The 20,735-nt window shown below is 41.3% G+C and overlaps 1 protein-coding gene across 1 annotated transcript; it reads left to right on the top strand.

Moving 5' to 3' along the window:
• The first annotated feature begins 17,388 nt into the window (after nucleotides 1–17,388).
• LOC141844310 (uncharacterized) lies at nucleotides 17,389–18,726 on the top strand. Its single transcript, XM_074732348.1, has 2 exons — nucleotides 17,389–18,422; nucleotides 18,558–18,726. The coding sequence occupies exon 1, from the start codon at nucleotides 17,407–17,409 to the stop codon at nucleotides 18,190–18,192; it is 786 nt and encodes a 261-aa protein (XP_074588449.1). The 5' UTR covers nucleotides 17,389–17,406; the 3' UTR covers nucleotides 18,193–18,422; nucleotides 18,558–18,726.
• Nucleotides 18,727–20,735: the final 2,009 nt, after the last annotated feature.

The raw sequence follows: 20,735 nt of genomic DNA, 5'->3' as shown, positions 1-20,735 counted from the left end.
AGTTCCAGTTACAATCTTCTGACCTTGATCATTAAACAGAAAGGAACTGGATTAGATGAGCAACAAGAAGACTTTACATCTTAATACTTGGACAACAATACCTGAGCGTATGCAAGAAAGATTTTTGAACCAAAACTCATTCGCAGTCGATAAAGATGTACGAAAACCCACTTTTTACGCATTCACGCACTTCGGGTACAAGAAATCCACTATCACCTTCCACAATTATTTTATTGGACATCTCCAAAGATTGCAATTGTTCCGTGTCATCAGCAAGACTGTTCACCTACCGAGGACCGTCGTCTCACTTCACAATGGATTAGCAGTAAGTAACACTTAAACCCTCATAGCAACAAAAGAAATCTTTGGAGAAAAAAACACACAAACAAAAGGCGCACCGAAGAAGACTCATATAACTCCCCATATCGATCCAAAAAAAAAGAGCGAATAAAAGATGGCGAACAACAAATACAGAGTCGAACGAACAACGCACCATAAACCCCAACAATACAGCAGGATAAAAGATTATCCTGCAAGAAAGCGCGATGACAAGAAACACCGCGACCAGGGTGAAATCTGAGAGAGAGAGAGATTACAAAACCAACAGCAATCTTTGGAATAGCAAAGTTTATATTGTCTTTCGCTTTGTTTGCATTTCTTGAACTCGAATGCTCGCTCCGCTGGAACTACACCGGATGGAATCCGTAAAAGGAGACGCAGAAAAGAAAAGCAACGTCGGCCAAAGCTAAAGCTATTTTGAAAGGAAGGGCAGTATTGTAATTCGGGAAAAATTATTTTAAAAAAATAATATAAAATTAAAAAGTTCGGCAATATTGTAATTCGGCCAATGCTTTTTTCCTAAATTACCCCTCTGAATACCTTCCATCTTGATCAGATATACAATTATTTAGTATAAAAAGTTTATATTTGTTGCATTAACTAATAGAATTAGCAATTTATTAGAGAAATAATAATTACTTCACTTGATTGAATTGGATATTCAATGAGTGGATTGGATGTTCAATTGACTGAACTGTTTGGTTTCTATTTTAGTTGACAAAATCTTATAATGTTTAGCTATTAAGGTTTTAGAAAATGTTCAAATTTCATGAATTTTTACCAAAATATGTAACTTTATAAAATTTGATAGGAAAAAATGTTTTAATACAAATCTTTTTGACGTCATAGAATTCATAACAAATTTATCAAACTTCTAGCAAGAGTCCTAGAATTCATAACAAAATTCACCAAACACCTAAAATAGTCTCCTAGACACACTCCGATGTGTTGCAATAGTTTCCTCATGTTGTGCACCCCGATTTTTGTCACCCAAGTAGTGTGTTGGTTATGGCCTCTCCTCGTCTCTCTCCTCCTCATGTTCTCTAAAGTTGTCTTCCTTCTTCAGCAAAAAGGTAGAATCTGCCACTCTAGCAGTCTCACACGGTCGGCTCTACAACCATCTGTGAGGAGATCATAAATCGAAAAGCTACAGTTGATCATTACGAGGGAGGGTATTATCTCGACTTCGTCGAGATTCGACCATTACCCACTTCAACAAGTCTGCTCCACAGTAATCAATTCAACCATACCCCAAACTCTAAAGCTGTCTTCCTTGCTTCCATACTAGGGATATATCATTTCCATTCATGCTAGAGATAATTGTCTCACTCTTATTTGATCATAATTCTTTGATAGAGCTAGGTTCAATTGTACTTGTAAGGTCTTCATATTTTCTCATGGGTTGGGAATTGATGGTGAACGATAGAAAACATTTAATGCAATATTGATGTCTAATTTGTTATTTACAAGATGAGAAAGTTTTGACGACCTTGATTGATAAGAAGTAGGATATATACAACCAACAATTACTATATACAACACATTATTATAAGTTGAAATGTAGGAGGCCAATGTCCTTAATAAAATATATGAAAACATGGAGGACCTTATCGAAAATAATTTGAAAACATATGATGCAAGTTGATTAAAATCTTAAATTTCTTATATAAATCTAATGCATTCGATTATCGATATATTAAGTGACTTTAGTTGAATAATGAGTCAACAACTCAAGCATTTTTATTGTTTTCTCTCTTGATTAGTTAATTGATTGCTAAGTAGATTGAGGCCTAAAAACAATCGACTGAAATAAAGAGAAAAATTTTTTATTCAATTAAATAGTAAACTCATTTCCATTACCCAATTGAGGGAAGATATGAACAAATTGGGTCAAATGAATTATCTATTCAATCAAAGTAGGTGTGACTGAAAAAGAAGAGGAAGGACATGAATTGACTAAAATCTTAAACTTCTTAGGTAAGTCTGACATCTTCAATCAATAGATTAAGTGACTTCGGTCAATTGATGAGTCAGTGATAATTCATTGTTGGCAGGGTTAATTAGGGTTTATTTTGGACTTTCTTGATAGCATTTCATGTCATATTTGGGTTTATTGAGCTTAATTCTTGTCTTGAATGAAATTATGTCTTCATTCTAATTTTTTGGGTGATTATGGATATTAATTTTGTGGTCTTTAATGTTTGCAGGAATTAATTAGAATGATGATAATGATTAATTGGAAGGCTAAATTGCAAGAAAGTTCAATCCTGGTTCGAGTTGGGCTCAAATCAGACTCAATTTGACTCAACCAGGTTAAAAATCAAGATTAAAAGTGGTGCAATTCAAATTAGGGTTCAAATTGGACTTAATCAGCCCCAATGCAACCAAGCCAATTAAGCCCGACCCACTTTAATTGACTCAGACCAAAGTTAATTTGGTTCAGCCAAATCCAAGCTCAATCCAAATCAAATTATCCTATAAATCAATTGAGCCTAGCACTGTTCAAGCCCAAATCTCAGCCCAACACTGTGCAAGCCCAAAGCTCAGCCCAGCGGTCCGGTTCAATTGCAAATTTCGGCCCGGTTCAATCAACCCGGTTCAAGCCGGTTCATCAACGTCGGTTCAACGCCTAGGGTAAAAGGCAAGCGCCAGTTCGCGGATACTAGGCTCGGCGCATTTCTCCTCTCTCGTGATTTTCCATTGTTCACTGTCTTCGCCGCCGCGATTCCGAGCCGTCGCGGCCACCTTCCTTCATCATCTCCCCCTCCGATCAACCCTCTAGCTGCCGCCGGTGTCCACGAAGATCCACGAGCACCGACGACAACGTAGGGGAGCGGTTGTGAGTGATTTGCTCCGGCACGGTTCCTCTTTAACCCTCCGGTTCTTCGGTGGCTGTGAGTAGTTTGCTCCAGTTGGGAAGACCGGCAGTACTTCATGGGACTTGTCGTGGGTGATTTGCTCCGGCAACCTCGTTGATCCTTCACATCCACCGGAGTAAGGCACGGGACGCCGTCTGAACTTCGACCATCTTCTCCACCGAAGACGCGAGGTAAGTCTCTGTTTGGTTTTCTAATCTGTCTGTGGTTTGCAAGGCTGAGCAGGGGCGAAGTTCGCTATCTTCCCCGATCTGAGCTCGTCGGAATCCGCCATTTCCGGCGGCGTTTGTTCATCCACGTTGGTGTAAGCTGTTCAACATGGTGTCACGCTGTATCTTGGAGTTGATTGGATCCTTCCATCCACCTTCTCCTCATTCCACCGCATCCCATGTTCTGTTCCTCCTTCCTTCAGTTGGTGTCGGCGTTGATTGAGGGAAGGCCTTAATCTCTAACCCTAGTTTTAACATAATCTAGTCTTGTTTGCTTCGTTCTTAGTTTGTTAGCTTCTATTATAAGCAAAACCGGCCCCTCCTAATTTGGTTGATTGATTTTGTAGTGTATGAATGAAGGGAATTGCACTTGTTCAGTGATGAATTGGAAATCCTAAACCCTAATTCCTAGTGTGTTTCTATCCTTCTCTAATCTGTTCAGATAATAGCATCAAGGAACCCTCATGTTTTCCTGGTTTATTGATTCTAATTGAATAAATGGAAATTGTTGTTTGGTTGTTTGGTTCAGTCTTGTGAGTATGAAAGGGTGTTGCTGGTTGCATAATGGTTTAGTTGTTTTGAGTCAAGTATAAATGGTTTTGAAGTGTAAACAGATCATGTGGAATTGAGTGATGTTTGTGAATAAAGAAGTGAGAATTGTAATTTGTATGCATGCTGTTGTGACTTAACTGTTGTAAGTGGTTATATGTGGGATTTATGCTTCATGTTGCAATGCTGAACTTGTGTTATTCATGATTTAGTTGTGTTGAATGCAGTATGTTTTTGTTGTGAATATGTTTTGTAATGCATGTTGTGTATAAAATATTGTATATTGTGTGAATGAAGTTTATGTTGTAAGTTCTTATTAGGTTGTATTATTTAGAAGAGATTGTTGTGTGATTAGTTGTTGATGTGTGCAATAAGAATGTATTTAATTTTAGTTAATTTATGTGAGCTGTACATAATGGGTGGAGTAGTTGTAAATTAGTGGAATTTGTTGTGGTATAATGTAAATATGTATGATTGACTTTAGTGTGTAGGATTTGATTGTCAAGAAATTGAATCTTGTAAATAGTTAGGAATTAATAAGTCAACTAATAAAAATCCCACACCATATGTCTAGAATAAACTTCTTGTCATTGAGTCCGTGAGAGAGACGATCCGGACCTCTCTATACCACTTAAGTCGATAATTAGGGGTTTGGTAATAATTAAATAAATAATTTTGATGGGTGTTAGTGACACATTCAATAAGGAAAAATGTATATAAATAAAATATTCCAACAAAACAATCCAGTCGGCAATTCAAATTTTACTATCGTGTCTCTTGATTAGTCGAATGATTGCACAAGTCAATTAATTTCAAATTGATTGAGTCTTAAAAACAATCAACTAGAATAAAGAGATAATTATTATGTTCAATTAAATAACTTAGTCCACTCTCCAATTGATTGAGTTGTGAACAAATTAAGTCGAATAAATATTTTCCATTCAATCAATTGATTCTATGTGTAAATTGAGTAAACCAATTATGAGTAATGAATTAACAAACTTTAGAAAAACATCATTAATTTGATAGAAATATGTATCTTATTTTGATAAATCTAAAAAAATAATTTTCTAGTTTTGTTTTTAGAATGACAATCAAAGATTAGCTTAAACAATATAATTTTTTCAACATCTCACTTTCTTTTCTTTTATAAATGTCTTAATATACCAAAAAAAATTGATAAATCCCAGTTAGCCTCTTTGACTATCCCTGGGGTGACTGGTCCGATCCCACGGAAGTTTCCCACCAGCCACCAGGGTAAATCGAGAAGTGCACGCAGCGACCAGCCCAGACGTCCAACATCCTTTGATTGCGCTCCTCATTTGAAGGAAAATTTCTACAAATACGTCTGTAGCTAGAGATCGAACCGCGGGTACTTGGGTGACAACCTAGATGTTCTACCGCGGCACCATGTCCCGGGGACAACAAAGAACTTCAAACTTGTGCTCTAATGAGATGTAATGCAAGTAAAAGAAAATATAATGCACTTTGAAATATAAAGTTCCAAATGTGCAAAAATGCTAAGGATATACTTAATTACCACTTTTCTTTATTGTCACACCCAAAACTTTTTAATAATTTTGTTCTTTGGGACTCAAAATTTATTGGTCCCTACTGGATTTACAAGGTCATTGCTAAGGATGACTTCCTTATGTATCATCTTCGGTCTAATATACTAATTAACATTTGTTAAAATTGTAAAACATCCAACAATAAGAGGGTGCTTTAGTCTTCCTCTAAGACATTGGTTTATGTTCCAAATCATTCCTACGATGGTTGGGCGTACACTTTCCTACCATGCTAAAATCATATGCATGCTTTTGAAGAAGACATTTTGTTTCCCATGTCATATATGCAACAAATTAATTTTGCTTTAACCCTACTTATCTACTCTTCTAAGTGTTTACTCTTGTTTTTAGAATTTTTTAAATTTGAAGATAGATCAAACAATAAATGGTGCCAATTTAAATTTGTTGCCTATTCATGTACATATATATTTAATTTTCACTTGATTTGATTTAGTCCTCCTCTTTAATGCTTGCATTGGTTTTGGATTCTAGCTGATGATCGATAATGATCATCAGCTAGAGGGGGGTGAAAGGAACCAGGCTCTGATACCACTTGTTGTGATCGAGGCGTTCGCTAGAGGGGGTGAATAGCGTCTTTCGATTTTTCTCTGCAAGATTGTTAGCGGAAGCAAAGTAATAATAATGATGCACAAAGAAACAAACGCTAACCCGGTCTAGTCTATCAGTCGACCGCTCCAACGCCAGTCGACTGGTCCCAGTCGATTATCCCCTCGACTAATCTTTCTGTTCTTGGCTGTGTGTTCTTTAGATCAACCCCAATCGACTGCTGGCAGGGCTAGTCGACTGCCTAAGCTGAAAACTCCCTTTTTCAGCTTCTTCTTCATCCCTTAGCCTTGACACAAGTCTTCAAACGCCTTCCACAAGCCTCGTGCACTTCCTTGCACTTGCTTGACACGTTTCCCTCGACTTTGTCGTGCTAAGACTTCTCTTGCCAAGAGGCCTCACCTCCGGGACTTCGTCCTTTTCCAAGAGGTCGCGCCTCCGGGACTTCATCAAATGCTAAGACTCTATTCCTGGACTTTCCTGTGAACTCAAATCACACACGTTAGATCAACAAACATTGTCTAACTTAACTGATTTAGTCAAACATTAAAATTCAAATCGCTTGGGGCAAAATTGCCCCAACAGATAGCTCTTATGAAGAGTTGTTCAGTCGTGGCTGATCAACCCCGATCGTCCAACAACCATCTGTCATTTTCACAGAAGCTCATGAAGCTTTCAGAAATTATTCCATCAACATTGGAAAGGTTCCAACCATTTATCCAAATTGACAGTCAAAGGTTGATCACCGAAACTACACCGAGAATATGATTGCCTATGATAGTTAGAAAGCCTCATAAAACGATCTCGACAAACGTTGTTGAGTGTTTCCGGAATAAGATTTTTCTCTAGAATCGATCATCGGCTAGTATCAAAGACGATGTCGCGACTTGTGACTTCGAAAGTCGTCCAAATGAAAGTTTGGCGTGGATCATCAGTAGAGGCGGGATTTCGACAAGGACCGCTCGATTGATACCAACTTTGCTCAACGTCATCAATAAGGTACGCATAGAATATTTACTATTTTGAAAAAAAATTTAATTTCCTGCCATACTTTGTACTTTGTTATTTCATTTATTTGCATGCGTGTGTTGTAATAATTAGGTGTATTTATTTATTTATTTCTGCTATGCACATTTGTGAAATGTGTATCACCGGTAAAACTTAATACCAAAGGAAAGTCATCCAGATGAGAGCTTGGCGTGGATCACCGATAGAGGAGGAGCTTTGAAAGAGGCGCTTGATTGATGTCAATCTCATTCCATGTCATCCGTCAGTTATATTTAGAATAAATTATTATTCTATAAAATTTTAATTTCCAATTATGTCATGTACTTATTGTATTCTGCATGCGTGTATTGCGACGAGTGTTGTAATAATATATCGTAATTATTATTTTTCCTTCCACTGTATGTTTATGAATGTGTAAATACGCGCAACGCACCGAGCTGACCTAACATAGGGTCCCTATATGGTTCCTCCATGATCCCTAATCCTCTATTTACTCCGAATGATGGAATTTAATGACGAAGGAAAGGAATTCAAAACCAAAAAAACATCTCTACGAAAAGGCAAAAGAAAAGAAAAAAATCTATTGGGAAAGGAAGAAAAGTAACAAGGAAAAAAGGGAAATAAAAAGGAAGAGAAAGACGAAGGACCTCGCGGGATCATTGCAAGAGGTTGTGCAAGGCCACCTTGCATCTGCAGTCATATGGGGCTGCCGTCCGCGACTGCATGAGGTTCGATCACGAGTTGAGAGAAATTAGACTATAGTTGGGAGGGAGGAAATAACTCTCCGCCGATTTAAACGGATAAAAAAATAATCAAAAAATAATCCATCATGAATTTGTAAATTCATCTGCCCATAACAAAAAAAGGAATATAATTCATACTTTTTATAAAGTTAACGAAGTAAATAAAGGAAAATTTTCACTATAAAATTCTTTTCATAATTTGTAAATAAGGTCTTAGTGATTATTGATCATTAACGGTGAGTGATTAATGATCATTAATGGTGGAAGGGTTTACAATAAAGTTAGCTAAAATTAATGATTGAAACGACTCAACAATTCGCACGAGTATCTCTCAGCTTTGTACATATAAATACCTACTGTTATGATCGTAAGGAGTGGGCCGCGCCCGAAAAAGGTTATCAGGTTCAACGGTACGGGTCATAGAGCCTGGATCGAGCCGAATTCTCCGAAACCTCCTCAAGTCAAGGCGTGCAGACCGAGTCAGGGAAATCGGATCCAGACCGGATAGAAGACCTCCGCCACGGTCTTGAGTCCTCTCAATAAGGCTCTCTACTCTCGAGTCAACCGAGCCGACTCCTCATCCGCGCGCGAAGTTGGATCAAATCTCACCCTCTCGAACGACTCGGGAGTACTCTGTACCGGCGCCGATGTCGAATCAAGTCTCACCCTCTCGAATGACTCGGTACAGAATCCCCGAACCGAATCCTTCGGGTCGATACGGGGACCAAGCCAAATCAGCAAGGAAATGGGCCTCTCCTTGTCAATTCGGCCTTACATCGCCTCCGAGCCGAGCCAGATCCTCAGAGTGGCTTCCCTGCCCGAGCCGACTCAACCCATTCAGACGTAAGGCACGCTGGTTTCCCCATTCTGCCCTGGCCCGATGCGGACTTCTCTTTCTTTCCCAAAGACCACTCCCCATCATGCGGTTGTGAATGTCCTCCTGCCACCTCTGCAACTCATCATGATAATACTCTGACAGCCATGCGTGACATGACCCCCTAAATACGAGTCAACGATGGGACATATGCGTTGACTATACCATGCCTTCTGACACATTCATAACGGTGATAGGACTTCAGTCACATCTGTAACATGACATAACGTCTTCGGCTTGTATAAAAGGTTAGTTCTGTACTGAATGGGGGGGGGGGGGGAATCTCACAACCCTTCTCTTTTCCTCTTGTTTTCTTCCTCCCTCTCCACGAACTAACTTAAGCATCGGAGTGGTCGCGCCAGGGCAACCCCTGACCTTCCTTCTCATAGTGTTTGTGAGCACAGGTCCCAGTAGCTTCGTGTCTCCCTCCCCACTCAAGTTAGCTCAAGTGAGGTGTTGAGAAGGAGCAACACATCCAGAAGCGGATCTCAACAGAAACATATTTTAGCGCCGTCTGTGGGAACACAAAAAGTCCTGATTTGAGATATGCCAATGGATGATCCGCAGCCACCCCATCTCCTCACCATGACTCAAGAAGATTTCGACCGGGCCGTGGCCGCAGTGGTCTACGCCCTGTCAAGGCAGCAACCTGGAGCTCCAGCTCCTCCATCTCTAGTCTCTACAAGACCAGTCGAAGCCCCTCCAGCTCTAGCCTGCTGACTATTCACGCCTATGGAAGCTCCGCGGGCACCTTCCGTGAGACCCATGTCAGAGGTTAACTACTACGACGCCTCCATGGAATCCGCCGCTGATCAGGCTCCGATCAGAGATCCCGTCCGGGTAAAGGGTCCCGAAACAGGAGAAGGAAGCGGAATGAATAGCTCTCCCTTCGCGCGCCGAATCATAGACGAGGAGCTACCCCGACACTTCCAGACTCTACAATTTCCTGATTACATGGGATCTACCGACCCGGAAGATCATATTGGGCGGTTTGAAAATGCTGCATTGCTTTATCAATACACTAGCGCCATCAAGTGCAGAGTCTTCTCGACGACCCTGTCCGAATCAGCTCTGCGATGGTTCAGTCGACTGCCTCTGTCTTCCATCGACTCTTTTGCCGACTTCAAGGACTCATTTTTGAGGTATTTCGCCACCAGCCGCACATACCATAAGACCGCGACGAACCTCTTCTCCACTAAACAGAGGTCTCAGAAATCGTTGAAGGACTATGTACATCGCTTCAACCAAGTCGCACAAGAGGTGCCCAACGCCACCTCCGAGGTCCTCGTGAGCGCTTTATCTCAAGGCTTGATAGATGGAGACTTCTTCAGATCCTTGATCAAGAAGCCGCCCGTGAACTTCGACATTCTATTGAGTCGGGCTGTTAAGTACATCCATGTAAAAGAAGTTCAATCATCCCGACGTAAAGATTCCGACTCCAACCCACAAAGTGGCCCCAGTCGGAATCCTCCGGCTGTCACCCGAGTCGAGCGAAGGCCCCCGCCTCAATTACAATGGAGGCCCGACGTGGATCCTCATACCACGCCCGTAAAGTCCAACCACCGTGCCATTCATGTCGTGGCTAGCCAGCCGGATCAGGCCGCCGGAGGTTGCCCATGGTTGCCGCGTTTCTACGCCTACCATTAATCTCAGAGCCACGCCACCAGCGAATGCCACCAATATGCTCGAGAGCTTCGTCGAGCAGCTGAACAGTGTGCGCAAGGACCTCCTGCACCGAGGCCACAGAGATCGCCTGCCCGACGGACCAATCGGGAAGCACGACCGCCTTCTCCTCAGCCTGCTCGCGCTCGAGATCGCTCTCCTAGGCGGTCAGCACCTCTGCCCCGACGGGAGGCGCCCCATAATATCCAAGCCCCCCGTCAGGAAGGCGCTCCTGATGACAACCACAATAACGCTCCCCGAGGTAGCATCCACATGATCAAAGGAGGGGCCACCGACGAAAACTCTCACCGAGCTCGCATGGTGCACAGGCGACAGCTCGAGGTATACAGAGTCGGCAAAAATCAATCGACAGAGGTCCTAATTATCAGATTCGGGCCCCAGGACTTGGAAGGCATCGAAGTGCCGCATGACGATGCCTTGGTCATCTGCGCCACCATCGCCAACTATGACATTGCCCGAGTCTTCGTGGATACGGGCAGCTCGGTCAACATCATCTTCAAAAGGGAGTTTGATCAAATGCAGATTGATGAGGCTGATCTGCAACCCATGGCCACTTCGCTGTTTGGATTCACAGGGAACGAGGTCCAACCTCTTGGGCAAATCACCCTGGCGATCTCTATGGGCGAGGAGCCACTGCGGAGGACTCGGCACGCCCCTTCATCAGAGTGGATGCGCCCTCCGCCTACACCGTCATACTAGGGAGGCCGACTCTGAGCACCTTCTCGGCTGTGGTCTCCACTTACTACCAAAAGATGAAGTTCCCGGTAGGAGATCAAGTCAGTGAAGCCCGAGGAGACCAACTACCTCCCGAAGATGCTATGTGGACATGGTCCGGACTGAGGCCAAGAAGAACCGGAGAGTCCAAGGAGCTGAGATCCACGCGGTCCAGGAGGCGTCGTCCACAATGTACTTCGAGGGTAAAGAATCTTTGCAGGTTTGCCCGCAACCGACTTACCTTCTAAGCTGAAAGAAGAGCTTGGCATTTGCCTCCTCCGAAACTAAGACGTGTTCGCATGGACCTCCGGGGACTTCACTAGCGTCTCTCCTTCCGTCGCGGTTCATCAACTCAACACCATGTCCGGCGCCCGACCCGTCAAGCAGAAGAGAAAATACTTCGGCCTGGAGCAGAACAAGATCATTAAGGAGGAGGTACAGAAGCTCCTTAGGGCAGGACACATTAAGGAGGTGTACTTCCCAACTTAGTTGTCCAACATGGTGCTCATACCGAAACCAGACAACAAGTGGCGAGTTTGTGTGGACTTCCAATACCTCAACAAGGCCTGCCCAAAAGACTGCTACCCTCTGTCGAGGATTGATCAGCTGGTGGACTTAACTGCCGGGTGCGAATATATATATATGCTAGACGCCTATCGGGGCTATCATCAAATTCCGCTCGATGTAACCGACCAAGACAAAGTCAACTTTATAACAGCCGATGATACTTTTTATTACACCGTGATGCCGTTCGGACTTAACAATGCAGGAGCCACATACCAACATTTGATGGACCGAGTGTTCCAGCATCAACAAGGCATGAACATCGAAGTATACGTCGATGACATATTTGTTGGTGCAATCTTTACCCCAAATGCATTGAGTTTCAATTGTTGGCTAAACCATATTTGAAGTTAGACAATACTTGTGATCTAACATGTGTGATGCAAGTTTGTAGGAAAGTCCAAGCGTAGTCTTGGCAAAGAAAAGTCCAAGTGGGTAGTCTTGGCAAAGAAAAGTCCAAGTGGGTAGTTTTGGCAAAGAAAAGTCCAAGTGGGAAGTCTTGGCAAGGAAAAGTCCAAGTGGGAAGTCTTGGCAAGAAAAAGTCCAAGTGGGTAGTCTTGGCAAGGAAAAGTCCATGTGGGTAGTCTTGGCAAGGACTTGACATGACGAAGCTGATGGAAGCATCTCAAGCTAGTGCAGGGAAGGCATGAGGCTGTGGGAGATGTTTGAAGGCCGAGGTCTAGGTCAAGAGAAGATGAAATGTGATTTTTCAGCTTCACCAGTCGACTGGCTCTGCCAGCAGTCGACTGCTCATAAATCAGACGCACACAGAAAAATCAGTCGAGCCAGAGGAAGACAGGAGTCGACTGGTCAGTCGACTGGTGTTATGGTGAGTCGACTGTTTCCAGTCGACTGGTCTTGGACAGTCGACTGCTATTTGAACGTTGTAGAAAATTGACAAGCATTTAATACGATTTAATGCGAGATTTTGTTGCCGATTGAAGGCATCAGTCGACTGGCCCTGCCAGCAGTCGACTGATGTTGCAGAGTTATAAAAGAAGCCTGCACGAGAACAACTCATCTTTTTCGCTATTCTTTTATTACTTTGTGCTTCTTCTGAGAACTTGTTTGTTCTCCATTCTCTGCTTTCTTCCTCTCCTCTCAAACACTATTTCATATCATTCTTGAGGAGATTGAAAGAGTTGTAAAGGTTTCTCCGCCTTTGAGGTTTTTGAAAAGGAGAAGATTCATAGTGCATCGGGTGTGTGCGTGCGTGTGGATCCTTGGATTAGTCACCTCTGCGGAGGTGGATACCAAGTAAACAAACCGGGTTAGCGTTGATCTCTTGTTTTCTCTTTTATATTTTTGCTTCCGCTAATCTCTGTGCAGAGAAAGATCAAGAAAAATCGAGAAACACTATTCACCCCCCCTCTAGCGAACCAACCGATCCTAACAATATTGATAAAGACCAATCAGGGAGGAACACTTATTGCCGACATCGAAGAGACCTACAACACCTTGCGTCAGTACGGGCTCAAATTGAATCCAGCTAAGTGCCTGTTTGGAGTCCGAGTCGGCCGATTCCTTGGGTACATAGTAACCGAAAGGGGAATCAAGGCTAACCCAGAGAAGGTGCAAGCCTTGGCACAGATGGCTCCTCCGCGGAACCTCCGTGAAGCTCAACGACTAGTCGGGTGCATCACGGCCTTGTCCCAGTTCATCTCCCGCTCGGTGAAGCGTAGTCTGCCATTCTTCAAAATCCTAAGAAAAGCCTAGCGGTTCGAGTGGAATGTCGAGTGCGATAAAGCCTTTGAGGAACTCAAGGAGTATCTCAATCAGCTGCCTCGACTGGAGCAATCGCTCCCAGGAGAACCACTATAGATGTACCTCTCTGCCACCGATGCGGCTGTCAGCTCGGTCCTAGTCAAGAATGAGGGACAAAACCAGCATCCCATCTACTTCTCAAGTCATCTGCTGAAGGATGCCGAGACTCAGTACACCGGTTTGGAAAAGCTAGCATGGATCTTGGTCCTGTCGGCTCGGTGACTCCGGTCAGCCCTACTTCCTGTCACATCCAATCACAGTGCTAACCAACAGTAATTTGGGACGAGTGCACACCCAACTTGAAGCATCCAAAAGACTCATCAAATAGACGGTTGAGGTCGGCGAGTACGACATCCAGTATCAACCCTGCACTACCATCAAAGCTCAGGCACTAGCTGACTTCCTCGCAGAGATACCCAAAGATGAAACAGAAGAAGAATGGAAGGTGTATGTGGATGGGTCCTCCAACAAGCAAGGAAGCGGAGTCGGTGTACCACTAGTTTCTCCCAAGAGAGAAGAGGTCCGGCTCGCCATCCGGTTCAGTTTCAAAGCTTCAAACATATACTTAATATTTATTTCTTTAATTCATCAAAGGGTGAGATTTATTTGTTAAATCAAAAAGCTCGATGAGTTGTAAGTTAATGCTATTTATATGGTGTGTTGTTGATTATAGAAGGAATCTATGTCCTAATTATTTAGGCTGATGATGCCCCCTTGAGGAGCTCATAAGGATTATCACATAAACCCTGCAGGTGGACTTAGTCTGCATGATAATAAAGTTGAGTGGTACTACTCTCAGAATTTGAAGTTAATTAATTGAGTTGTCAGTAATTCAATTAATTAACGGGCATACGATATCTTAAACACAGGGAGATTAATGCACTCATAATAAGAAGGAGTTCATATTATAATATGAGATTCGTGCGGTAGTTCAATAATAACCCTTTAGTGGTATCAGTTATTATTGATGGACTTGAGTTGGATGTTCAGGGAGAACACGAGAAGCCCAAGCCTGTCAGGAGGCCTAAACCAATTCCTCCTCTAGGTCCCTGTTGTAGCCTCTGGATAAAGCTTCATATCCACCCAATAAGATTCTGTTAGAATTCTGTTAAAAATTCTATTAAGAATTCTGTTAAGAATTCTTTTAAGAATTCAGTTAACAGAATTTGATTAATCCTAAATAGAATTTATACTAATTTTGTTATCTAACAAAATTTTGTTAATTTTATTATCCAACAAAATTATGTTAATTTTATTATCCAACAAAATTTTATTAATTTTGTTATCCAACAAAAATATGTTAATTTTGTTATCCAACAAAATTATGTTAATTTTGTTATCTAACAAAATTATATTAATTCTGTTATTTTTTTCTAAACTTTCTATGATGGCAAAGCTATAAAAAAGAGGAGAGGGGGCCAGTCAAGAACAACCAATTTTGCTCTTGATTAAAGTTAGGGCTGGCACCCCCTATTCCACACACCTCCCTTGTTTCTTTAAGCTAGGGTCGGCGCCCTCTTCACCAAGTTTCTCCTCCTTTGCTTGCTAGGGCCGGTGCCCACGTCATCCCCCCTTCTCCTTGTCTTCCTTGCTAGGGCTAACGCCCAAGAGAAGAGGAAGAAGAAGAGAAGGAGGAAGAAGAAGAGGAAGTTTTTTCTCTTGTTGCCATCGGATTGGAAGAGAGGAAAAGAAGGAGTTGGGTGGAGTTCATCTTGGTAGATCGTTGCCCACACAACGTCCAAGAAGAGGAGAGGAATATAGCAGAAGATCAAGAGGTCTTCGGGTAACGAATATCTTCTACACAATCTATAAAGGAAAGGTACAAACTATTTTATTCCGCTACATAGTTATTTCCTTTGTATCTTTTCTTATGGATCCTGAATACCAACACAAGAGTTTCATCGATCCTATGCTTCGATCAAGGTGTGCTTTGATTGGTTAAGAACTTACTTGATCAATCAAGCGCACATGTCTGATCGAAAATGTAGGTTGCTTGGAAAGGTTCTGTCCCTATAAAATTTTTGTCTGGAAGAAATTCAACAGGATGGAATTCCAGGCACCTTCATGCTAGTCATCTAGTCAGACTTACCTGACTAGACTTCACTCATATCCAAACATTAGGTCCTATTTGGATCAACCCTTAGTCAAACTGATCAGACCTAGGTATATTATCAAATATTGAAACTCTAAGGTCAGACCTAGTGCACCTTGTACCAACATATAACACCCACTAATTACGATAATATTTTTAATTTACAACAACATAAATCTCTTAAAATCCAATTGGATCCATAATCCAATTGTTATATCCGAATTCAAACCAGACTAACCCAATCCACACCTAGCTTTAGCCGGATCTAAAGTTATCCTAAAAACAAAACAATAATACCGAATCTCAAACTAATAATGAAATGGAATCCAAAACCTCCAATAGAAACAAATCACGAGCTAACCTTACCCAAATCCAACTCATGCTAATTAAGCTTAAATTAACCAATAATTTTCATAACAGAACCATAATCCACCACAATAAATCAATTCCAAAATTCAAACAAGCAACAGATCCAACCAAACCTAACATCCCGAACAATCTCGAGCAGATTAGACCCAAACTCATCGAAACCAATAACACAGAACATGACCAACAGAAAACCAAAATTACACCGAACCACCCATTGAAACAGATCCACAGAACCAACAGCCATAAACAGAACAATCTCAATTGAACAAAAATCCAAGAAATCTTGATCACCATCTACCACAAGCAGATCCATCCGAAATCCAACAGCGACCAACTAAACCTAAACTAATCCAAAACAATCAGTAAGCCACAAAATTACCTAATCTCACACAAGTCCTTCACTTCTGAAACTGGAGACGTAATCAACTGCTGCTCCTCCACCGAGATTTGGGATCTTCTTCGGCGTTGATGCCAATGGAAGCGGTGCGGCGGCGTTGAGATTCTCCATGCGGGTAGCAATGGCAGAGCAAGCTTACGTCCAGGGTTTCACCCGCTCCTTCTTCCACCTCACGACTCTCGGTGAAGGGCGCGACGAAGCAGGGGAGCGCGTGGGCGGCGGCAAACACGTTGGTCGGGAAGACGATGAACAACAACCTTTTATAACGAGGAACTATAGTAACCTTTTAAACCGGGATTAGGTTTTGGACTAATTGGATCACGCTGCGCAATTAAGGCTTGGTTGAACTGGTTACTATAGCAAATCGGATTCAAAATAAAATCACTTGGTTCACTAACCAAATGACCCCTGATTTGATCCAAATCAATTTTGTTCATTTTATCTTCGCAAGACGAGTTCCATTCTTCCCCACTAACAAAAAAGTTCTTGTATCTTACACACATGCACCCTCACACTATTCCCAACATTTCACTTCATTCTCTTGTTCTTCTTCCTCATCTATGGCCAATGGACTGACTTGGATGTCAATGTGGCTGAGCCAAGATATCCTCGACCTCCATCATAATCCTCTGTCTCCTCTTTGAAGCCTTGCAAGATTGTTGCCTCTTCTAGTTGCTCATGGGCTTCATGTGACCTCGTCAATATAGCCATGTATCCGATGATTTATTCGGAGATGATCCCAAATAGAAATAATATGTAATGGTGAAGACTAGAAGGCTTCACTGAACAGAGAGTATAAAATGCTAATCAAAATCAATTATGAATCATATAAAATTAATAGTAAAATTTGCATGGGAAAAAGGATCATGAGCTGTCACATGGCAATAATACAAATGAATTAGTTATTGTTGTTGTAAATTAAATCATCAATAATATTAAATAGAGAACTAAATTGGGTATGTAATGCTGAAGAGTGGAAGGCTTCACTGAACAGATAACAGAAAATGCTAATCAAAATCAATTATGGAACATAATAGTAAAATTTGCACGGGAAAAACGATCATGAGCTGTCACATGGCAATAATACAAAGGAATGCGCTGCTTGCACCAGCACCGCTCATGTCATGAGCCGATCCTTGAAGCTTCCAAATTTATATCTCTTTACCCCTTGAGCAGCTTCTTGTTAATCGGGCTCTACTCATCCATGGCCTCCTGCGGCAGCTTGAGCTCCCTCTTCGAGAAGCCAATTCCCGAGAAGCCGACGCTGATCGAGTCCCTCGCCTCATGGAACCAGATCCTGCCCAAGACCCCTCTCGATGCCGCCCACTTCACCGAGATCTTTGGGGAGCTCCACTTCGAGGAGAAGCCACCATCCTCTCCTTCACTGTCGACCTGCAAACCTGCGTTGGAGTCCTTTCTGGGCTTGTCCGTGAACTCGGACAAGCTGAAGCTCTGCACCGAGCGGCTTGGCTCTGAGAGCTCCGACGACGTCGATGACCTCGTCGACCGCGAAGGACTGGAGATCAGCAGTTTACATGAAGGGCAGAGCATGGTTTGCAATAGCTGTTGCGTTTTGAGGCCGAGGAAAACAGTGGAGTTTCCTCCGCCGATTCCGTCAATAGGGAAGAGCGGGAAGCCGTGGGTTTACTTAAAATCTTATAGAGACGGCGGCAGGTTCGTCCTCAGGGAGATCAGGATTCCATCTCATGAGTTCTTGCACGCCTCGCGCGAGAATGGGCGGCTTAAGCTTCAGTTCGTCCACCCTAGCGAGTTGGGTTCTGAAGGATATGATGACGAGGAGGAGGAGGAGGAGAAGAAGGAACTGGAGGAAGAGGAAGAAGAGAAGGAAGAATTTGGTGAAAACAATGGGGAGTATTAAACCATGCATTACTTGCTTTACATATAATTTGTTTTTTACTTCCTGCTGCTTGATGAAGAAAAAAAGAAAAAAAAAAAAAGAGGAAAGAGAAAACACAAAAGAAAAGAAACAGTAGCAGAATAGTAGTGTTCGCTTGTTCGCGTTCATGGAAGGAACTAAGAGCAGCGCTTGATGTGTGAGGCTTGCAGTTCATGGTGAAAGAAGATGTTAAACTTATTCAAGCTCACAGTGTAATTGCTCTGTTAGTAATTAGTATACTCATTTAACAAATAAACAGGGTGAAAGGAGGTTTAAATTATATAGAGGTTTTTTTGTCTGATTTATGGATGGCTCTGAATGCATTTTTTGTTTTTGTTTTTGTGCAGATTAGGAGAGATCAGAAACACTCTTGCATTGAAATGGTCCCAAACCCCTTGGTCCCCTACCACCAGCTGTAACCGTGGCAAACACCCCTTTTTTTCTTCAATCTTATCACTCTCACAAGAATCCCTTGAGATTGCAACCAGAAATGAAAAGATATCTGAAAGTCAATTGGACATTTGCTTGTATTTGTTTCACGAGAATAAGTTTTAGAAAAATATTTTCTATACATTTTATAAATTTTTTTTCCTCAAAGAAAAGATTATTGATACACTTATTTTAATTCCATCAAAACTAAGAAATAATGTTGACTTGAACAAAAAAGACAATTCCTTCCAATTATATGGAGGAATTACCCCTTTTTCCCATTATACCAGTAATTAATACATTGTAGCTTAATGAGGATTAAGAGGGTCTTAGTAGTACATTGATTTAAAAAAGCTATTGAGTTGCTTAAGGCAAATCATCAAAATTACTAGAAGTAAACATAGCTACTGATAACTAAACTAATTGAACAAATAAAGTAAAAAATCTTAAATTGTGGTATGTTGACCAAAGACATCCCCACTCTTCTGTTCTATAAAAGATGAAATTCGTCACCCCAACGGTCTTACATGGTTGGTCCTATGATCATCTGTGAGGAGGTAAATCGAGAAGCTACAGTTAACCACGACAGAAGAGAGTATTATCTTCAGTTTCATCAAAATTCAAATCCTTATCCTCTTCTGTAATTTTGCTTGTCATCGTAACTAACTCAAAGACACCCCTACTCCATATCATTTGCCTGCTCTCAAAATACCCAATCGGCCGCCCAACCATCAAGTGCATCTATCCAAATCTGGCGTATGCCTCTATTTCTTTGTCCTTGTTAAGGTACTAAAAGAATTAGCAGTCAAAATTTTAGCCAGTAATGATTGTAAATATTTAGTTTTTTACGGATGAAAATTCGATTTCATAGATAAACTAAAAATATTTGTTATGAAACCTTTTTGGTGATTGGTTTTATAAAAAACATGTTCGAAAGTTTGGAATAAGGGAATTTTTATTTTTAAATTTTATCATCTAAATTTGAAAAATTATAAGCCATAATTTTAATAAATAAAAACTAATATATGGACTAACATTTTGGCCAACAATTTTATTGGCTGATAAAACTTTATTTAAAGTTGGCTTAGATTTTTTTTTCCTCTCTCAATTTTATTTTATTTCTCTCCAATCGTCTTAATTCTTTTTCTCTTCCAACGTCATTGATGTAGTGCTCTAACTCCTCCATGAGTCATTCTAGGCGTGCCCTCTCCCTTTTCTGTAATTTTGTCAGCGACGCCTTGATGTGCGAATTTCACAAATGTACGATTATCATCAAGTAATAAATATTATCCTTTAGGCCTGTGAACTAGAGTACTAATCCGAATATAAAGTATACCATCTAAATGGATCAAACGGAGAGAAATAATGTGACAGAAAATGAAACAAAGCATAAATTTGTGAGGAAAATCGATTTTAGAAGCAATTTAAGGACTGCTATCACGATGTTCTACGATCTTTTAGGTGTTATTCCTTACTATATGATGTCGAATTGAGAAATCATTAAGATCTATGATAGCCAATGGTGCCATAGAAAGATTTTAGACTGATTTTGTGAACATACCCTCAAGTTCAAAATTTATAGGTCGGAGAATTAAGTTTGCCTCTCGATTCTTCCCTTTCTCTGTAGTATGATAACTCATGCTAGTACCATTAGCATATATGCATACTAAAGGTTGAATTTGTATCAAATACGTCATGTGATAATAAAAAAAATAGAATTAATAAAAAGCAAGTGTCAACAATACATTGAGCTACTTCATAATCCTAGAATTAATAAAACTAATCCATTGAGATGGAAATACAAGCCAAAGACATAATGTTAAACATTCTACAATTCCTATCAAAGAAAGAAGAGTAAGAAGGTTTAGTCGTGGTGTACGATGTTGCCTTCGAAAGCTCTCCAAGCTCCTTAGTGGACAGGAATCATCACAGATCTTTGGAAATGACTCTCTTATAGGATTCCCTATCATGGAGAAATCTTTGATACCTCAAATAGATGGCTCCTTGGTCCTTTTATAGCATCCAAAGTCTTCCAAATTTGGTACGATTTTCCTAAAAAATTAAGGGCATCACCACAAGGTCACGGTCGTGTGACA

This window comes from Curcuma longa, chromosome 13 (assembly GCF_044706935.1).
Source record: "Curcuma longa cultivar G26 ecotype Majalengka, Jawa Barat chromosome 13, ITB_CL_G26_1.1, whole genome shotgun sequence".
NCBI classification, from domain to species: Eukaryota; Viridiplantae; Streptophyta; class Magnoliopsida; order Zingiberales; family Zingiberaceae; genus Curcuma; species Curcuma longa.
The sequence above is the reverse complement of the archived record's forward strand: the minus strand, read 5'-3'. Positions and strand labels throughout refer to the sequence as shown.

What these genes read in the sequence shown, in the direction of transcription:
- LOC141844310 (XM_074732348.1), top strand. Translation starts at nt 17,407, where the DNA reads ATGCGCTGCTTGCACCAGCACCGCTCATGTCATGAGCCGATCCTTGAA.